The 21628-nt window shown below is 38.0% G+C and overlaps 1 protein-coding gene across 1 annotated transcript in view; it reads right to left on the minus strand.

Annotated features, from left to right (window-relative positions):
• The window catches only part of PCCA (propionyl-CoA carboxylase subunit alpha), a 276373-nt gene that overhangs the window by 92655 nt on the left and 162090 nt on the right, over positions 1 to 21628 (minus strand). The window contains exon 19 of the mRNA XM_030446329.1: positions 20138 to 20240. Coding sequence (XP_030302189.1) covers positions 20138 to 20240 — 103 coding nt within the window. The remainder of the gene's footprint in view (positions 1 to 20137; positions 20241 to 21628) is intronic.

Consider the following 21628-nt stretch of genomic DNA (forward strand, 5'->3'; position numbering starts at 1 on the left):
GGCTGGCTCTTTGGTATGCAGTGAATAATGTCTGATGTTTATCATCACACAGTCACCTAAGATTAAGGCAATGCTGGACAAGTTTAGAGAACTAAGCTCAACTCTCCTTCCTCTGTCCCACCTGCCAGCTAGGGATGGTCAAATGTTCTTTCCCTGAGGGAAACTGAAAAATAATCTAAGGGGAAAAGATTGAAAATCCATGTTCTAGGTTTCCTAATCTTTTTTTTACATGCTAGGGTTATTTTCATGAAAATGGAGACTTTGGACTTGGCCATACCCATCACCTCACTCGGTCCACAAATTAAGGTCTCCCCATAACATGAGTATTCAAGTCTGCCTGTATAAGACTATGACTTGGCATGGGCACTATTGGCACAAAAAGTATTGGCCACAGCACAGTTGTTGCCTGAACTCTGGCTCAATATTTTTCAGCCATCCCAACATTAAAGCTTTGGGGAAGGACTGGAGAAGCAGAAGAGTTTAATTTGTAATGGGTAAATGGAAACGTCTGTTAGGTTTCCAGTCAATAAGTGGTAGAATGGAAAACTTAAGTACCCCAAGCTTCTTATTTTATATTAAGAAACAGTAAGAGTAAAAACTCCTCCAACACAGACAACCGAGGTTGATAAAAGAGCCTGTTTTTCCTGCTTTTAAGAAAAGCCAGGGAATGAAACTTTTCTACCTATCTACATCAATTTTCAAAGCAATTGTACTTGTACTGCCAGCCATGAAGACTAAGGCACATACACACCTTTGACAGTTAACAGGTGAAGAATCAAAGAAAGGTCAAGATACCAAGAACAATCAACAAGACCAGCTGTCAAAGCCCTAAGTGCATAATTAAAGGCTAAAATTCTAACACTGAAGTTTTATAACAACAAAATGATGACACAATAAAGCAAAACAGACACATTTTACATACTGGCTTTCTCATCAGTCTTGAAAAATTTTTGGCACATTCCTGAATCAGAATTACCAATATGGAAACTGAATTCAGACAGGCTCATTCTGTGATGAAAGAACTTATAAGCTAAGCACCCATCGTTCTGGTTTACTCTTAACTCCCGTTCTCTTCAATGGATGATCTCCAGTTTTTCCACCAGGAGTTTCAAATCTGAGGATTTTTTAAAAGTGAGGAATTTGGCATTACAGCACCTAGTGACTACAAAAATAATCAAAGCTTGTTAACATGTATATCAAATGTAATTACCTGGCTGTTCATTGATCTTCACTGTGGGGAGTTCCCTTGTTATACCCACGGCAAAGGTGGTGTCTAATGATAGCAATAGCAAGCAGGACTGGGGAAAAATGAATATTCAGAATTAAATGATTAATGAGAAGAAATAAAAAATCCCTGGAACTTGATGAACTTTCTATCCAAAAGCTGCCAGTTAGTGCATTAAATTTAGAGGTCTTCTGTTTGTTAATAATTGCAACATTTGACCATTTTGTAGTTTTGCACTTCTTTTTATAGGAATCTAGTATCTTCCTGCTGTGAACTGGGGATTGTTTGGGTTGAATTATCTTTAATAGTAAGGGCCTGGGCTCTGATATTTTCTGATACAAAGAATTTCAGCCATGATGGAAACTTTTCATCCATTTTTCCTTTATGCAGCCAGATAATGCAAACCAAAGAGGGATCTCTCCAAATTCTCCAATTCTGTCAAGTTATCAACCCTACTTGCTAGTTAGAAAAAAAAAATATCACAACATAGATACATTAGTATTATATTTCATATCAAACATGTGGCAGTTTTTTCTTCTCCATGCAGTCTCTTTCCCAACAAAAGAGAGTAGGACTGTCTTATTAGTGATAAGAACTGAATGTACTTTCAGTACAGACACATATTCTGTATCTGTACAGAATACAGAATGCTGAAGGCATTAGTTCAGTTAATAAAGGTCAAACTTGTAAAATCCTCTAGTATCTTCAAAAGTAGAGAAATACTGAATATAGCAGCAGCTCAATTAGGCAGAATTTGAAGTACTTAGCTAGTTTACCTAGTTATGAATTCAGAGAATGCAAAGACTGAGTCCTATCAACAGGAAACCTGGTTTAACTGCTCTTTATCTGTTGCTGTGACTTCGGAATGTGAAGAAATTCAGACCATTTGAAATTCCTCTTTTTATGTATTTCCACATGTGGTATTGTCAAACCACACACCTATGTATTGATTATTTTTTTTCTTGAGGCATTCTGTTTTATTATAGACCTAAAAAATAATCCATGTTTAATTCAGTTTGCTTAATGCTGGACCTGCACAGCCAAATACAGCTGAGCTGAAACATGCATCAACAGGTGTCTGCTGGGACACAAGATACAGTAGGTTAGTTCCACTTTATGTTTAGGGAGTCACAAAACTATAGTAGCAGTTTTAGGAGAAAATATCTGTGGGTCTTACAAGTTGTTTCCAGAAATACAGCTGCTACAGGGACAGCAAAACCCTGTGTTTCTATTGTCAAAGAAGATTTTTTTACTGCATTTCCTAGATCTCCTATTTCTTCCCTAGATTTCTTTTATTTTGACAGCAAGTGCTCTACCACTAACTTTCACAGTTACAATACCACTTGCAGTGAAGGAGTCAGCCAGCCCTCCACGCCCCTGGAAAAAAAGCACTCTCTCTCTCTCTCTCTCTCTCTCTTGTCAAGCTTGCAAAGGCTCAAGATTTTCAGCCACATTGAATGCAGCCACAACATGGTTCCAGTTCCTTTACTTCTCAGTGCAGAGTCCATTTGCCTCAGAGAGATGCCTGTTTCTGGTGTGAATAGTTCATAGACAAAAATATATCTCCATGAGAAGGTATCACTTGTCCTTTCTTGAAAGGACATGACTGTCACTTACACAGAGGCTGCTGTTGTGTTGTCTATCATATTAAGAGCATACTTTTCCTCAATAAAACTTTGAGACTTGCTAACATCACGGTATCCTTCAACACAAACCAGGTAAAGCTCCCTTTTCTCATCTGGCACAAACCATGCTCTCTGCACAGAGCTGCCTGCTGGCAGGGTCTGTAACATGAAAAGCTGACAGCTCTTGTTCCACATTCACTACTCTTTCAGTCCTAGATGGTAAAAAAACTCTCCGATAGACTCACTACTAAGAAAGCTGGGAGAGTGTCCTGGTTTGGGTCAGGATAGAACTGATTTTCTGCCTTACAATTTTACTTTCAGATGAGTTCTTTCTAAGTAGCTGCACTTGCTGAAATTAACAGCCTGCTTCTCCATCAGTGTCTGCTTCTAGGACTGATAATGCTCAATATTTATACTTACTGCTGGAGAATGGGGTGCAGAACCAAAGACACTGCTCAGTTCTGAGGAACATCTTATGGTCCAGAAAATCAAAGAGACTAAAGGGATCACAACTGCAACCCTCCTCTAGGGTGGAATGGAGCACAGAGGTGACCAAAACTGACCAAGCAGAGTATTCCATCCCTTACATGTCATAGCAAAAATTTGAGGGATGACGAGGGTCAAGTTTTTCTTCATCCATGGCCAACATCCTATAAGGATTCTGTCTGTTCATCTGCCTTTGACTCTGACCTGTGCCCTCCTGAATCCATGTGTTCCTGCATCCAGCTCCTGTCTGCCACTGATTCCAGGAGCCCAGCCTGGGACTTTTCAAGGGCCTGCCCTGCAGCCTCAGTAGTGACATGAGTGTTATTGGAGGAAAGGGGGTGGAACATAATGCATTTGGAAATACTTGTATCTATTTAATAATTTTTATTTTTCATCATTACTGTTTCATTAAAGCTGTGTACTTTAGTTTCCAACCCGTAAGTCTCTCTCCCTTATTCTCTCTCATTTCACTATAAGGGAGGGGAGAGGGATCAATAAAGAGAATCTCTCAGTTAATTGCCAGCCCAGCATTGAATCATAAGAGGAAAAGGAGGAGATTTCAACTTATTTCAGTGAATTTCTTCCTGTTCCCTGGACTCATGTCCCACCAGAGTAGGGGGTACTGAGTGTGATGTGCTCTTCATACTTGGAGTCTTTGTTGGGTTTTGTGCATGCAGAGTGCTACATGCATGCTGACATTAGGCAGACAGCCACCAGCCACCAGAAGAGTTCTTCCAGTGATGAGGATGGATCTCTGCTTTTGCAGAGAGCAAAGTACTCTGACTACAGGTCATTTAAAATATTATAATGGACTTCTTTGTCATTGTCATTTAGGAATGTGAGGAATAGTGAAAAGTATACTCAGGCATGCTTTAACTAAGGTAGGTATTGTGTACACTTTTCAATATGGAATTGCACAGATCACACAAGACTTTCTTTGGGAAAAAAAAAGTTTGTTTCTATGGAAAGAAACTTTGGGCAGGCTTTTCCTACAAGACAAGCACACTTAAGATCCGTGAATTAAAAAGTGCCAGAAAATCATTAGATCCTCAGTGAGAAGGCAAAGACTTTGGTATCATTAAAATCCTTTTACCCCTGAGCAAGCAATGACCAATTAAAAGACTACCAAAATACTTCTCACACAATTACAACCATTGATCATCTATTTCTAGTAAAGTGGATTTTACTGAATGGATGAAGGTTTATCTTCATTAGTCCTCCCTTAATTTCATTGCTTTTAAAAGAATGCATAAACAATTAAATGAATGTCTTTATTTTTTTAAGCCAAACAAATATTTAGGGCCTTCAGTTGGAAAGGATAAGAGACCAGCACATAGCATTGGCATTATGGGAGTCATTCAAAGTATAAAGGGCAGTGTGGAAAAAAATAAAAAATAAAAAATCAAGATACCTATTGGGGAAGATGACAAATAGCAATAAAGGCTGGCAAACTCAGCTGGAGATAAAGGGTAACTTACAGGTGAAAGGCTCAGACATCTCTTTTCTTCTCAATGTTAATTAATCATCTACGTGCTTTGCACAGATTGGTTTTTAATGTCATTATTTAACAATAAAAAGATTTAACATATTAAGATTGACTCAAAGATTATTCCAAGTCATGAAGCTGTATCTAACTCTTATTGTTCCCAGTGAGCTGTGCTTTTTATTTACTCTGCAAACATTTTTTACGTGTAAGACCAAATTGCAAAATTTGTACTGAGCTTTATTCAGTGCTGGTGCATAGAATTCACACTAGTGCTGTTTTAACAGAAGAAAAATCCCAAACAAAAAACAAACAAAAAATCCCACAAAACAATTATTTAATCGAAAACTTCACAAAACTGTCAAGCAGATTAAATAATTTCTTGATTTAATATTTTGACGAGACCATTAGGCCTAAATGAAAATACAACATCACCAGCTTTTGAAGAAATAACGTAACATGTCAGCCAGTGGTTTTATTTCTGATTTAGAGAAGATAACAATATATGCTTTAAAATTCTAATTCTAAGTGCTGATATATGCTGTCAATTAGGAAAGCCTACAACTGAGATTAAATATGAGCTAGAAGACCAAATGAGAATGTATACTCTAAAGTAATTTAATCTGTCAATTGCACCAGAAGCAAACTTGATAAACTAATGGAGACCATTATAACATTCCAGCTGAATAAAAATTAAAAAAATTTAAAAATAATAAAAAAAAAAATCAGCACATATCCACAGAAAGATCTTGGCAAATCTAGCAGAGCAGATTAATAGTTCCAAATGACTGAAAGATGCCAGAGTTGTGTTTAACATCAAACTTACTTCTCACTACCATTTTCAATATAATTTCACACCTACTCTGGAATGCATTACTAATGTTGAACTTTCTGTGGCTACTGAAACAGCTTCTGTTGGGAATGTGACTTGTTCAACAGATTGAAAAGACCTCACTCAGTCATGAACGCATTTATTCTTAAGGCCATCTAGCACTTCAGTTGTTTCAAGTATGTTTTTACAAAACAAAACCACATATTGTGAATTGAGATTTATAAAAAAATTAAAATCAGCCAAGTAATGAGTATTCATACTTCAGAATCAGCTTGAGCAACTTTAAATCACCTCTGGTTCAGTGTGGATGGTAGATGTACCTCACATGACTTTGTCTGGGTAGACTAAGAAACTGACTGTAACTGACCCTTGGCCCTTTCCCCTCCATTCCTATTAACCCTCATATTTCAAAAAGCTTTCCTTTGCCAAAGCCAGGAAAAATCCATTAGCTGTGTAAGAGAGAGGGTCTGTTTGTCTGGTTTTTCTTAAGAGTTGCTGCTTGCATTCTATTCTAGCTGGTTTTGTTTCATTAACTGTTACACAAAGGAGGACGAGGCTCTTGGTTCCCTGAGATTTGGATATACTAAATATTGCTGTCCTTATTGCTGTTATTTTTAAGCAACAGAATTGGTCTTCATCCTTGCTTGCTGCCCATTAAGTGTTCAAGGGCTTCGAGCAACATGATCGAGGTTGAGAATGTCCCTGCTCATCACAGGGCAGCTGGATGCAATGATCTTTAAAAGTCCCTTCCAACATGCTGATTAGACATCAATGCAGCTTTCCTTTGAGAGTTCAAACAACAAAACCGGTACAAAAGTCCCTAACCCACTCAAAAGTATGTTTGTTATAAACAAACGATATGCAAAGCTAACCATTATCACACTAAAAATGCCAGTTTAACCATAAGCAATTTTCAGTCAACCATCTCCCTTCTCTCCTATATCAGCTAGGAGAAAATATTAAATTAAAATGGGATAAACTATGCATGCAAACTAGTCTGTTAGCATCAAACAGCTGGGCTGCTCCAACAGTGACAGAGAGGTCACTGTGTGAAAATACACAGTGATTACAGCAATAAAGGAAACAGCTGATAGAGGTTAGATGGTGGAAACAAGAGGGCAGCCACAACAGAAAGACAAGGTTGGAATGAAGACAGAAGGAGCATGAGAAGAGCAGAGAGAGAGAGCCTGCCAAAAGGCATGGGTTTGGGACACAGAGCTACAGCATGAGGGGGAAGGGAAGAGCCTTAGTGCCAAAGCTGTCCAGCTCCCCCACCATCAAACTGTATTTTCAGTTTCTTACAACTCAGATGAAGTCTATCTAGGTTGAACAGTTATTTTGGGAAGAAAAAATTCTGAGAAAAATATGCAGCCATTTCTGACACAGAACAAGAATACATTTTTGGCCGTATTACTAAATTTTATTGATTTTTCTATGAAAGGCTGCAACATCTCCTTTGCAATTTGGAATAGAGGCCTCAAAATCCACCTGGGATGACTACATTTCACTGCTACCTTTCTGGAAGACACATTCTTGTATTTAACATGTGTGAGGCCAGGGCTGGAAACAGCTTCCCCTGAAATTGTTTGGGGTTTTTTTGGATTGCAGAATTTCAGGTCAAGTATAAACCCACTAAAACCACTACTGTTGTTTCAGTGCTTACTACTGCTAGGGTCGAGCACCAAAGGACGAAGCAGCAGTATAAACCATACACAAGAAACAAAAAGTGGATATAAAGGGCCTCATGACTGGAGAAGGCAGACAGGAATAAAGATTACAAGTGTCAGTGAAGAAAGTGCAGAAGACAGGAAAATTTGAAGCAAGAAGTAAGGTGTGGGGCACTCATCAAGCAAGAAGACTAAAAATGGAGAAAGGAAATGGAAGTTATAACAAACAAATGAAACCTAATTCAGAGAGAGGAGAAGATGGAAGCACACACTGACTGACTGTGAAAGGAAAAAGGGGCCAAAAGGAAAAAACAGAAGTACAGAGTCAGAGTTATATTAGAAAAAGAGCTAGTATGACAAACAGGGCAGAAGAAACAGAACAAGCAAGGAAAGTAAAATACTGGGAAAGTAAAATTGAAATAAGGACAAATGCATGGATGAAAGCCTGGAAGTCTATGGATCAGGGCACAGCTACAGGAGAGAAGGTCCTGTAGAAGAGAGACATCACTGATTGGTAAGTGATGTGGATGGCCAAAAGAGAGACAGACTGGCCAGACAAAGAGCAAGGACCAGGTGAGAAGACTGTGGGGTGGAAACTAGGACTAGCCAGAAGAATGACAGAAGAACAAAGAGATACGCTGGAAAAAGGCAGGACTTGAATGTCACATTAGAGATAGTGAGCAAATGTAACCAACACACAGAATGCACAATGCTTGACCACCCTTTTGAAATGGAGTTTGAAATAAAAATCAAATTCTGTTCATTTCTATTATTTTGCTGCACAGAAAATGACAGTCTTACTAGCAATTACAGTCTCAGCTGAATGCAGAAGTCCATGCAATGAACTTAATGGAGTCAACCCAGCTAACATATCCTCTGACTATAAGCATTACATAACAAAGCTATTGGGGGGGGAACCTGAGGAGGAGGCAGGGGGAAAGAACTATTGCATAAGAACAGAGTTCTGTCTCTCTGTCTCTCTCACACACACAGACACAGAGTTGTTAAATTCAGACACAATTTTATGTATATATTAAGAACTGACAATTTCAGCAATGAAGCACTACCTGGCTTCATCACCTTTGCAAATGCATTTTAAACAGATTCTAATGCTGTAGGCACTTGACTGAATGATACTCATTAATAACACAAGTCTCCAAATTGTCCAGGTTGGCTTACTGCATGCTACTCAAGTCAGCCTATTGTATTGGTTTCTTCTATGATATTTCTCATGTCTCTCTTAGCACATAGAGTTTCACTCTTGCACATTAGAGAAACATCAGTTTATTTTCATCACATTCCCTTCATCTCATACCACCTAGCAGAGGTGATACAGATTACATTTTAAAAATATCCTACTAAGCACATGATACAAGTGAAACCTAATACTGCAGAGTAAACCTTGCTTTGTACCTCCACATATTCTGATAGCAGTGACTTCCCCAGCAGCTCTAAGTATTCAATATTTCCATGACTGAGTCTAGTGTGAAGTTTGAGGCTCAGAGAATGAGTAGCATACAAAATGGACTTGCAATTTTGCTTTTAAAGATCTGAGTAGCACCTCTGAAAGGCATGGGCAGAGAAAAGTCAGCACACAGCTCAGCTGAAGACAAGGCTAACCCTTCTCCTCCTTATATTCTCCCTGGAGATCACCTCTTTACATTTTCACAGCAAATGAAACAAAGGTCCATTGACAAGAGACCCTATCACTACACCAACTATAGGAAGTTCCCAGAGCTGGCCTATAACACACTGAACAGCAAAGGGATTCTGCATTCAGTCACATAGTTAATGCTATTGCTAAAGGCACACCTGACATCTGGCATTCCTTAAATCTGAGTGATTTTGGAACAGCAATAACAACCTTTGAAATAAAGGCTGGTGCTTACAATATTACCTGAAATAATTCCAGTATTATGAAACTGCACTTCTATTTCGGTTTCCAGTTGATTTCAATTTATTGCATGTCCTTTAGAGCTGTAGATTTTCTCTAGAATATTAAATAAACCATTTCTAGTAGATTATGACTATTTAAATCAGTTTCCTTTTTTATTCTCTTTGGGACCCACAGATAGTGATGCAATTAATTTTTAATAATTTAAAATCATTTCCTTCCTCCCACATTCGCAACAATCTTGGTCTCTTTCTTAACTCTTTCAATAGCAGTGCCTTCAGCCTGATCTCAGAATGAAAAGGGGGTTAACAGAATGCACTGTCTGCGAGTCCCACTTAAATCCAGACTACACACTCAACTTCTTGAACCCACTGGTCAATATTAAATTATTTTTAATATGTTTGGTTAAGTTTTATGAAAATAAGAAGCTGCACAAAATAAAAGAATAAAATGAGAGCCTGCAATCAGCTCTTGGACAATTTGGCTGTCACCCAGCAGCTGGGCTGACCAACCACAGCAGACCCAGACCTGCTTTTTGGCAGAACCAATGAAGCAGTCTGTGGACAAGCAGAGGATTTGAGACATGAGGGTGACAAGGTGAGAGACAAATGGAGGAAATCCCTGGGTGAGTCACAGGGCAGGAAGAAGTCACAGACACACAAATTTGCTGGACAAGAAAATCAGTGGACAAGTAGCGGGGACCCAAGAGACAACCTTGTAGACCAAACATTTCAACTAATGCATGGCTGCTCACAGCACACTACATCACACTCTCCTCTCATCAGTGGGTCCTAGGTGCCACCACCTGAGGCAGCTGGGCTGGACTATCCTTTCTTTTGATAGGGAAGAGAAGAAGCAAATGGCAGAAACCACCTCAGCTACATTGCTGTGAAATAGAAGTAAAGCCAGCACAACCAGATCAGCCTGTTTCTGCAAACTGGCTCCCCTTCTGAGAGAAGGACATCATGACTGCAAAGCAAACACTGGAAAACAGACACAGGTAGAGCATCTGTCACCTTGCCTTTCTTCCACTCCTTTTCCTTGAGCATCAACCACAGCAGTGTTTTGAGTATTATTCACTGAGTATTTAACACTGATCAATCACTTACCACTACAGCTTTCATGATCCTCTTTTGTTGTAGGGGTATCATGACATGGCGTGATACAGTGTTACGTGGAGTTGTGCATGCCAACTCCAAAAGACTTAGTTCAACTTGGAGCAGTACATGTCCATTAACACAGAATTGCCCAAACTAGGTCAGTCAGCACAGGCTGCTTTGTATTGCAGCACACCATGCCATGTAAACATACCCTAAAACAGGGAATAGTACAGAGCACAATGTCTCTCTGGTGACTACTGTATATTAGTAATAAATAGAATCGCTATCCATTGACAAACCTAATAATTTGTACCTCTAATTCTTAATTTTAATCCTTCCACAACCCAGGTTCCCTGGTTTTATTAGAACATCCTGTTTGCATTCAAACCTTCCCTAATGACAAGCTTAATAGCCAGACGTGCAGATGTCCCACTAGTCTCGTATAGCAAGATCTATTCCACAGATCTCTGACTTCTACCAATAGCCAACATTGATACCGAATGAACTGGCATGAACAAAGCTATGTTTTCTTAATAATAACAGTTGTATAAACATAAGGTCTTCTCAGTTAAAGGGAAACCAACATCAAAAAGCAGTAAAACATGGAACCCTAAACCCTTCTTTCTTTGAAGAAACACGTTTGAAGCGAGGTGTTTCTAGTTATGGGTGAATGAAATGAGAATTCAGCTGCAACAAACGGACATCCAGTCTGTATGAAAGACTAATTAGATCCATCTGAGAAGCTGTGTCTAAAACTGCTTCACATGTTTCAAAGGAAAGCTCTTCTAGTCTATCTTTTGAGAAGACTACATCAAAACATTTAGTCACAGCTGACGCACATCTATCCACTACAGCAACATTATTTTTCATAAGCCATAAAAGCTACATTAAAGTAATGTTAATAGTCTGGCTTACTTAAAAATTAAATTAAAGGTGGGGGGTAGGAGGGGAGAAAGGCAGCAAAGAAATTTAGAGCTAAGAAAGCAACTCAAAGCATCAACGAGAGCCCAAAAGAGATTCCAAAGTAGAGTGTCTAATACTGAATATTAAATACGCTGAGATTTGCTCAGGGAACAAAATTAAAGATGAAACACCATCCAGAATCTGCAGAGTTAACTATGGTTTTTGTAGCAATAAGCCAGGCTCTTAACACTACATTAGCATGCTTTTAAATGTAACTATTGCTACTGCTGAACCAGCAGGAGGAGCTCACAACATTTTTTAATCCATTCATTCTACAAAATTTGGGGAGGAGGGTTGGGAAGTTGGAGAGGCTTTTGAGGGCAAGGAGTTGGTTAGGCTTTTTCTTTCCAGATTTGTTGAATGTAAAATCAGTGGTAAAGAAAAGCATCCAAGTGATGCTTGTGTAAGCACTGTTTTTAGAAACTAGAAAGTAATAATATGAATATTGTGGTGCAGGATCTGAAGTGTTCATAGCACATGAATGAATTGAGGACAGCACTTAGGCCCCCAAGGAGTTTTCAGGTCTTACAGCAAAAGAACACAAAAGGATCAGAAGGGTGGCAGCACACATCAAATGCCATGACAGAAACAAGACTTTCTTCAGAAATAAACTGATATGTTACTACTCTCATTACAGATATTGAAATTTTATTTCAGTTTATTGTTCACTGGAATTCCTGGAATCATTGGATCATGACCCATAGCAGAAGATGGTGCCCATTTTCATACCACAAGAATTCATCCTCTGAAGCCACCTGTGTGGGTAAAACTCTCCATCGGGTAATTTAGAATTAATCATTTTAAAATGCAGCTCCTTCTCTGCCTTCTAAGAATTATGCTTTAATATACTGAAGTATGATTCTAACACAAGAAAAAAAATCCAAACTGGCCATACTTGCTTTTAAAATACTTCACATTTTAGCATGTCAGACCTTTTGTTGCTTTTTATTTTTAAACAATTCTTGTAGGCTGGTACGTAGGTGCATGCCAGTGCAAAATCATATATTAATGGGAGCTTTGTAGGAGACTTAGAAATCCACATAAACTACTATAACCAGGGTATTACACTGCCCTGACATAGACAGGAAAGAGTATTTAAAGCTACACAATTTATTCATTATTTTTAGTTGGATTTTTAGTTCTCAACCCTGTAGATATTTTATCAATATGCTTATGGAATAACCTAACCTGAGACACATGCCCACATCAACAATTTCTGCTCACAAAGTAAATATGCACCTATTGTACCAGTCCCTTTTCACACACTTACTGCTAAACTGACATTGTATTTTAAAAAAACATGCAATCCAGATACACTCTGCTTCTCTTTTTACTTAGTAAACAAGCACATCTAGTACAAGGATGTATAAACATAAATATTAATTTTAATACCTAAATATCTAGGCGGTTTTACTTCTATCTAACGTGTCCCAGCATCTAAATTCTCTGAGAGAATCAATGCAGCAGAGGGGAAATGCATACCAGAAACACTGAGTTCATAAAAAGATACTGAGGCCAAGGCCACTTTCATTTAAAAAACACAATGTCAGCAGCCACAGAAACGTAGCAATTAAAGCACCACAGAGTCAGAACAAGGGGATCAGTGCTCTCCTCAGATTGAAGGGTTCAAGCACACAGTGCTTGCCTCCCAGGAGAAACTGTCCCCTCTCCTGATACCAGGATGGGATGGGGCAGCCCCTACCCTTCCAGTAAATCTGTCACTGTACAGAAAGGAATGCAGGATCTGTAAAACCACAGAGTCACTCAACAAGTAGGAGCACTGCTACAGCCCTGTGATAATGGTAATGCTTTGCAAGGGTAGAAATAGTGGGTTCTGCTCTCACCACAGGACTAGCTTATGCAAACCTCATTAAAATGCCACTCAACAAAACCCTATGTCTCAAAACCAAAATGTTCTGGAATGAAACCTGAATTAGAAGACTAAAAGTAGGTACACAACCTCTGGAATGGATTTTATACATATACACCCTACAGAACTTGGTAAAGAAGTTTTGTTTGACCAGCTGCTCATGTACTTCAAGAGAGAATTTTTTCTGCTACTCTGCACATAAAATTATAAAACACTTGGAAAAATGCAGGAAATTTTCTGCTTATAAATTGTAAGGATTATCTAACTGATACGCCTGCCCCCACTTGTGTCTTTATACAAACCCTTTCCCTTCATTCAAACTAACCCAGGTCATTGAAATAACAATGTATTTTATTTCATATATATTAAGTATATAGCATTCAAAAATATGTATTTAGAAACAGACTAACCAGAAAATCTCTACTTACTGTTCCTGGGGATATATGTTAATTTGTATCTACTCCTCTTACAGTTTTAATTCCTACAGGCATTTGCTTTTTATCTCTATTAAGACAGCCCTCATACTTCTTTTATATGTACAGTTATATTTTATTATATGCCTGAAGCTTCTGATACCAGGAATCTAAAATACTAGTAGTAATAATTTTGGCATTTTATTGATTCCCTTAACAAGATTATTAGTTTTATAACTGATGAGGTTGGACAATGTTATGGGTTGCATGGGCTACTGCAAAGACAGAACTTATTATGCACCAAATCATGATGCAGCTGCATTCACATATGTGTTTAAGGAACTAAGTGTGGACTAAGATGTTTTACAGCAAATTTCTATATTGTTACTCTGATTTTGCATAATACTATTCCTTTTTAACACTGATGCTTTACATACGTCTGTGAAGCTAGTTTCATCCCTCAGTCATAAAATTTACAGCAAACTAATACTGCAGACTTCTCCTAATTAAATGTTCATTACATTTTAATTTGAAGTCAAAGCTTAACTACATACATTCATCGCATGTAGTTAAATTATTAAAGCATACAGATCACTAATCTACTCTATACTGATGATACAGGATGTATTCAAATAACTACAGCAATAATGCCTTTGATTTGTTTTTTTATGCTCTTATTTATGTAGTATACAATAGGCTTTCTCTTGCAAACAAGAGGTCTTGCAAAACACAGGCCAATTTTCCAACCACATAGATATCAAATAAATTCATTACTTCTCACGAAAAATATAGAGGGGGAAAAAAAACATTTCTTTCCCCTAAAAATTATTTTAAATATCCATTAATCAATTTTTTCATTGAGCTGAACAATCTTAATGAATTTTTCATAGATAGTTCATGTCTGTACTGTATTTACCTGTTCTTGAATTTGAAGTTGGGAAGTGATCCAATATTTTGTGTAAATGGTAGCCCATTCTAGTAGCAATCTGAAAAAAAGTGATGAAGATTTCTCTACTCCTCTTATTCAGCATTTGACCTATACAGGTCCCTCTGGAAATATATCAGATTTCCATTTACTCAAAGTAACTTCTGAACTATTTCACCTTATGCTTAAAAAAAAATAAACAAACTTTCATTCACCCAACTTCAATGGTAAGAAGCTACTTTATAACTGAAAACATCTGGAAATTATTTGTCAACTGAACAGATGAGAAGATGAGACTAAGTGGTGTGGGAAGGTATGCATCTACCACAGAGATGAAGAACCCTAAGAGAAAGGTCTGTTTTCAAACATGACAAAGGCAAACAACAATTACTTGCAGAGAAATCACACAAAGATTTCTCAAGAGGATTCATATACTCTACCAAAGAATCAGAAAATGGCTTTTGCCAAAAAGGTCTTCAAGAATGCAGTTTATTGCATAGAATACACTTAAAAATCCTGTTTGAAGTAAAATTCAGTTCTAAACCTACCCACAGAGCAACAATTTTTAAACAAAAGAAATGTGATTATCTCCAAAATTTTAATTGCTAACTGCTTGCATCCAACATACAAGCCTTTGGATTCACTTTGTGAAAGCAGAGATTCAGACAAAAATCAAGATGACACATCCCTTTCCTACCACCTCACCCACCACAAATATAATTCTTATTTGCCTAATTCAAGTGGCATTCATAACAGAAAAATAAAACTGAATAATATTGAAGGAAGTAGGGATGGCAAGTTATAGCAGTGAAGAGACTGCACTATAATCAGGTAACTACTTATCTTTCATTGACTGAAAATTATACAGTGGTGGATCCAATAAACTGAACTTTATTATTGCATACTTGCTCCAATGGATTTATGTTCTCCTTTGCTTAGGCCACGTAACATTCTTTGCTTTTATATTACACCTTTTCAGTGTATTACCTACATGAAATCCTTCCACACTGGAGAATGTCAGTCTATGGCTGCCCATGCCACCCAAGCCCCAGCACAGGCTGGTGGCCAAGGGGCTGCTGACAGGGGCTGCAGAGGGCACCTCCCATTCAGCACACCATTAGCAAAGGGATTCCACATGGGCTGGGAGCAGCCAGGTCTGGAAACCGGGTGAGGGTTTCCAGATGACTTTCAACAAGACAAGAGGGCATGGTCTTACGTTGTGCCAGGGGAAGTTTAGGTTGGATATTAGAAAGAATTTCTTTACAGAGAGGGTGATCAGACATGGGAATGGGCTGCCCAGGGAAGTAGTGGTTTCTCCATCCCTGGAGATATTTAAAAAGAGACTGGATGTGGCACTCAGTGCCATGGTCTAGCAACCGCAACGGTGGTTCAAGGGTTGGACTTGATGATCTCTGAGGTCCCTTCCAACCCAGCCAAATCTATGATTTTATGGGCAACAAAGGCACCATCACGTGGATCCAGAGCATCCTTTGTAGCTGACGTTTGGCTTTGAAGGGTCAGTTTAGTGTGGCTTAGGAAAACCACCCAGATGCCAGGTTTGCATATATATAGGTTCCCATTCACTTTTGCCTCCCCAACTTTTGGTACTCTGCAGAACACTCAAGATTTTAAAGAAAAACTCTAACCTTCATCAGCAAAACTGGAGCAAGTAAGTCTTTGTATTACCAAAATCACAAAATAGACACATTTCATAGACAGACTGGCAATCAAAACCAGCAAGATGAAAAAGATTCTGGTCTGGAGCTGAACTAAATAAAAGAATCCAGATTTTCATGCCAGGAAGCTTCTGAGCTGTTTATTGCTACTTTACATTAGTCTCATGTTAAGAAGGACATTTTTCCTTCAAACTATATTTTAGCAGTAATCTTGACTGTAAGATCTTTAGCTGCATTGATGAAAAGCTTTAAGGGTAAGAATACTAATCAAAACCCAGAATCTGACCTAGATGGATATATACAACTAGCAGGTAGCTTAAAGATTCTTCTATAGCATCGAAGATTCAGAACAACCAACAAAGAAAAGAGAATAAATTAAATTTACATTAATTTAGTTGGCAACCTCTTGGTACACAAGCAAGCAGATCTCAAGAGTATTTTAATTGCAAAGGTGTTTGTTGTTACTTCAATAAAGTGTCTCCAGAAACAACTGATACTGAAAATTCTAGTGTACTAATTTCATAGAAACTCAATATTAGTATATATGTTGCTAGCTTCAGAATAACAACAGAGCTACTTCTGTTTTACAAGAAAAAGTATCAAATTAGGATTAGCAGAAGTTTTTAATCTCTACCAGAAACAAGAAAACTAATGGCTTTGTTTGCACTGCTTCAGGCAAACGGTATTACTCACACTTGACCACTCATCTTTTCAGTCCTTCAGCTCAGGGAAGCAAGGCCTCTAAAGTGGCCTAAAGCCAGCATGCACCAAGGACCTCTGTTACAAATAAAGTGGTTAAAGCCAGACAGTTCCAAAACTCAAACTCCTGAAAAATAAAGAGCAGCAAAGAGCAGTTAACACTGCACAATTCATTAAGATTCTCGTGATAAAGGAAGAAAACCACAGATGACCCATAGACCAAGATGCTGACGAATGATCTGCTGGCAAACAGCGGGAACCAGGGAGAAGCCTGCTGCTCACACTCTCTGCACAGAGAGCAAAGCACTGCACACTGTGAGGTGGGGAGGTTTCGGCTGGCAGAGTAGAAGAGTTAAGGAAAAAAGAAAGGAGGCACTGTTGGAAGAGTCCCAGTGGTAAACAAAGTAAATCAGGATGCGAACATTGCTGCTGCAAACTTCTGAAGGGGAATGTGAAGGTGGCCCTCCCACTGGGCTATCTAACTGCACCACAGATTCAGCTATCTTTGTCACAAGCCACAAGGGGACAAAACCCACAGAGTCAGGAGCCCGTGTCACACCAACTTAATAGCAAAAACTCAGTGCAGAAGTTCAAAAAGTGAGGTTTGTTTTTCTGACAGCAAAGTTAATAAAGAAAGCTTTGAATTTCCCCACTTTTTTTTCTGATGGTATGTTACACCTCCTGATCAGAAACAAGGTTTCTTGTTCCTGGTCCTGGACTTTTCTTCTTTGAAGTCTTAAGGCAATTGTTTATCCACTGCAAAACTTTGAACAGTAATTTAGAAGATCTTTTTGACTGTACTGTATTTACCATTTTCTTTTGTCTGAAGAACAATCACAGGAGAACCCAAACAGAATGAAAATTTAATAAAGAATAACATGTCCCCTGCTATTTATCTAGTAACCATGAAAATGTAACTCAAAGCAACCCTGGTATTCAAAAACAGTTACCTGTTTTTTTACAAACCCAAGCTCAGAAGTTGATTTTAATACACTACACCTTACAGTTTCAATGAGACAGACCTCTGGTCAGAGTCAAATCCACCCACTCTGATTTGTTTCACCAGCTAAGGAATTTTCCAGATACAAATAAATAAGAAATTTTCTCCCCAAGCATAAAGGCTCAGTTGGGGTAGAATCAGAATGCAAAAAGCTTGTCACCCATCCATCTGGGCCAACCTTAGGGCACACAGCCTGTCCTACCTGGCACCCCTATTTTATGCACCCCCTCATCACACTGGAGGGTGCTCAGCTCCTCAAAGGTGCTTCTGCAGTAACAGCAGTAGTATGCTGCAGGGACACAAGAACATGAGCAGGAACCTCTGCTTTTGTTATTTGTTACTGTTTGAATAGCAAACTGAAGGACTAGAAATCAGACTCTTATACAAGCCTTGCTGAACTCAGCTTCTTCTAGCTGTAATGCTCAGACTGTTGCAAGACACCAGAACTGTTCAGTTCCTTTTACACTCAGAGGCTTGGACTGTAGTATAGGCTGGAATTATTTTATTTTTTAAAATTTTGGGTTTTTAATTTTAAATATTAAATTATAAACCAGAAGCAATAGATGTTCAACATCTGACACATCAGACATCATGTCTCTTGAGTTTGTGCCTCCTGGATCAAAACAGGAGCACCCACAGTGATCACAGCCCACCCTGTACCTTCCTCTCAGCATCAGATAGCTCCAGGCTGAGTGCTGTTAGATAACAACACTCCAACAAAAAAGTGGAGAGGCTGGGGGCAATGACTGCTCCTTTCAAAGGCCATCTCTACCACACAAACCAGTGCCAGTCCAACTCTGAACGGGGCTGAAACTTGGCAGAGATGTTTTGTTCTTTGAGCAATGATGTTATATCCAAGTTCACAGGATGCCTGTGAGCACCACTATATAAATCTAATTCTGAAAAAAATTGCATGCAGACATGGCCTTCGCTCCTGAAGCACCATTCCACAAGCAGGGCGAGTGTCACTGCCATGGAGCAACACTTACCATTACACAGTAAACCATTATGAACTCTTGGAATTCTTTCTAAAAGAAACACTACAAATGAAAAGACTATTTTCTTTCACAGGTAAAGAAGTTTTCTCTTCCAAAAGAAAATTTTTACATTTTAAAAAGAATGATTTTTTTAAAAAATGTTACGGTGCACCTATGATCCATGTGGAACAGAAAGTATGCCTGCTCTCTCTTCCTACTGTCCCATTCATCATAAGTATAAATAAAACTGTGTAGTGGAAGTAAACATAGTATTAAAAAAGGATAATAGTCAGGCACCTTCTTGCACCACTTAAGCCAGCAAAAAAACTCATTAAAAAGCAGCTAAGCTTTACATTACCTCAATTCACGTAAGTGAAAATAACCACATAAAAAAGATACCCAGTTTCAATTGAAAATCGTCTATTTTACATTAAATTTGAGCAGAGCAAAGCCAAAGTAAATCAGTGAGAAAATACTGTCTTCACTTTATGAAATACTGATTTATATGTCCTTTTTCAAAGAAATCTCATGATCCTGAAAGCAACATATGTGTGAACATCGTGACTGTAAAAAAAAGTCATGGAGCAGATGCTGCAGAAGTTCCTTCAATAAAGACATGCAAGAAGAGTAAACAGCTGTCAGAGGTAAACTACAGCCCTTCTGGGATTCCTCACAGTCCTGCTTTTCAATGATACTAAGAAAAGCTGTCTTCTCTAGAGCCTTTTGGAAACTTTTTATCTACTAAAGAGTTTGGAAACTTTTTATATACACTATATACAAGCGTATTTAAAAAAAAATCCTCATTTTGTGGAATTACCATTAACAGACTTAAAAAGTAGCTCTGTATAAATCTACCTTCTCAATACTTCAGCCTGTGTCTTGGCTTTATTCAGCTGAACTACTGAAAACAGTATTACCATTCTTCAGCTGTCATGGCCTATCTTTCTATCTTTCCTGTAACTTTTGTTGACACTGCACTTATTTTCTTCCTTCCATATATGTAAAATGGAGCCTAAGACCTTACTTCTAAACAAGACACTAAATAATATTGTTGGTTAGGAAACTGATTTCATAAGCAGATACAAAAATGTTCCACAGGCATGAGCAGAGAAAAAGCTTGGTACGCAAGCACTGTTTAATTAACACAGTTTTGTAATTGTTTCATAATTTACAGTAAAGCCTACCAAAAAATAAACATCTATTTCATCACTGAACAGAATGCACAGATAATTTTAGTACATATCAAGAATAACATACATTGACTCAATACATCAAACTTCTTTAAAAATGAGCAGAACTTACAGAAAATGATGAGCCATCCTTTGAAACTGCAACTGGGTAAATTCCATCTCCTAGACGCACAGAGAGTTCCCAGCTACTTCTCTTTGATTTAGCAATAGGTATTCTAAAAAAGAAACAGACAGAAGGAAAATTTTTAACAGAGATTTCACGCTTCTTCCATTTGAACCAGAAGCACTTGCCTCATATGATGGTGATGAAGGATATAAAATATCATTAATCTATAGACACAGTTGGAGAGCATATTTGAAAAAAAAAAATAAAAATCCTAAATATATTTTTCTGTCAAATAAGGAGAAAATACACTCTACTTTTCTCTCTAGATTTGCCTTGACGCACTGGGTACGCTGATAAAGTTACAGGAGGCTCTTGAATGCAGCCAGTGCTTGCTGCAGAATTAGATCAAATAGGATGAAAAGCAGATGAGAAAGTGGGTTGGCAGGAGAATAGCAACAGTGATGGCTGAAGCACTCTTTTTAAGGGCAAAATATAATCACTATTTCTTTCAGCTCTTTCTCAGTAAACCTTAATTAATGGCAAATTACACACAAAAGATTCAGACAAATAAGTAATACAAGCAATTTTACCATTAATATACATTTTAGAGTATATCATCCACAGAGCACTTCAAGCAAAAAAAAAAAAAACGTTATCTCAATACAGCCCTCATGCAGCACTCTGTGGCTGCACCAGTTATCAGGTAATATAAGAAACCTGAATCTTTTCAACTGCAGCTTTAAAAAGCACACCTGAGAGCAAAGTAAGGAGACCTGAGTTTTCATTTTTGGAAGTTCAGAGTAAAATAAAGGATTTTCAGCTATTTTATTTAAATGTATATTCAATTTCAGTATCCTCATCCTAAATTCTCACCTCTCTTGACTTTGTTGTAACAACTGGTATCCAAAGTATGCTACAACTTTTCTGATGAGCAGTTGCCATATATTAGCATCAGCAAACTCTATGTAGCCTCAAGAGAAAGTATGAAGGTAGAGCTAAAACTCCACTAAAACAAAGACATTATTTTGGTATGGTTTTTTCTGCCACATTGACTCTTAGAGATGTTTAGATTTTCTGTAAGCTTTCTCTCTATATAGATTTCTAATATTTCCTCCTGAGGACAGTTTCTTCTATAATGTTCATCTGCTGTACATGATAGAGCTTACTATACCATTTTACTGCAATCTTCAGAGTCTTAAAAACTTGGAACCACGTCTTTCTGTACTATGGAATAAAAAAGGGAAAAGCACCTGTGAGGCCTTCAGAGGCCACAGGAGGAGAAATTATCTGCCTAAGCCAAGGACAACACACTGACTTGCTATGGATTTTGCCAATTATTTTAAGAAGCTGGGTTTCTAGACACCTGAAATCTAAGCACATACAAGTTCAGGTACCTAATTAGGCAAGGTGTTTCCACAAAGTGTGCCTTGCAACATGCCTGAAAAGAGAAAATCAAAACACTAAATATATTGGCTATTAGTTACTTATCATTAGTTA

Source organism: Calypte anna, chromosome 1, assembly GCF_003957555.1.
Source record: "Calypte anna isolate BGI_N300 chromosome 1, bCalAnn1_v1.p, whole genome shotgun sequence".
Taxonomy (NCBI): Eukaryota; Metazoa; Chordata; class Aves; order Apodiformes; family Trochilidae; genus Calypte; species Calypte anna.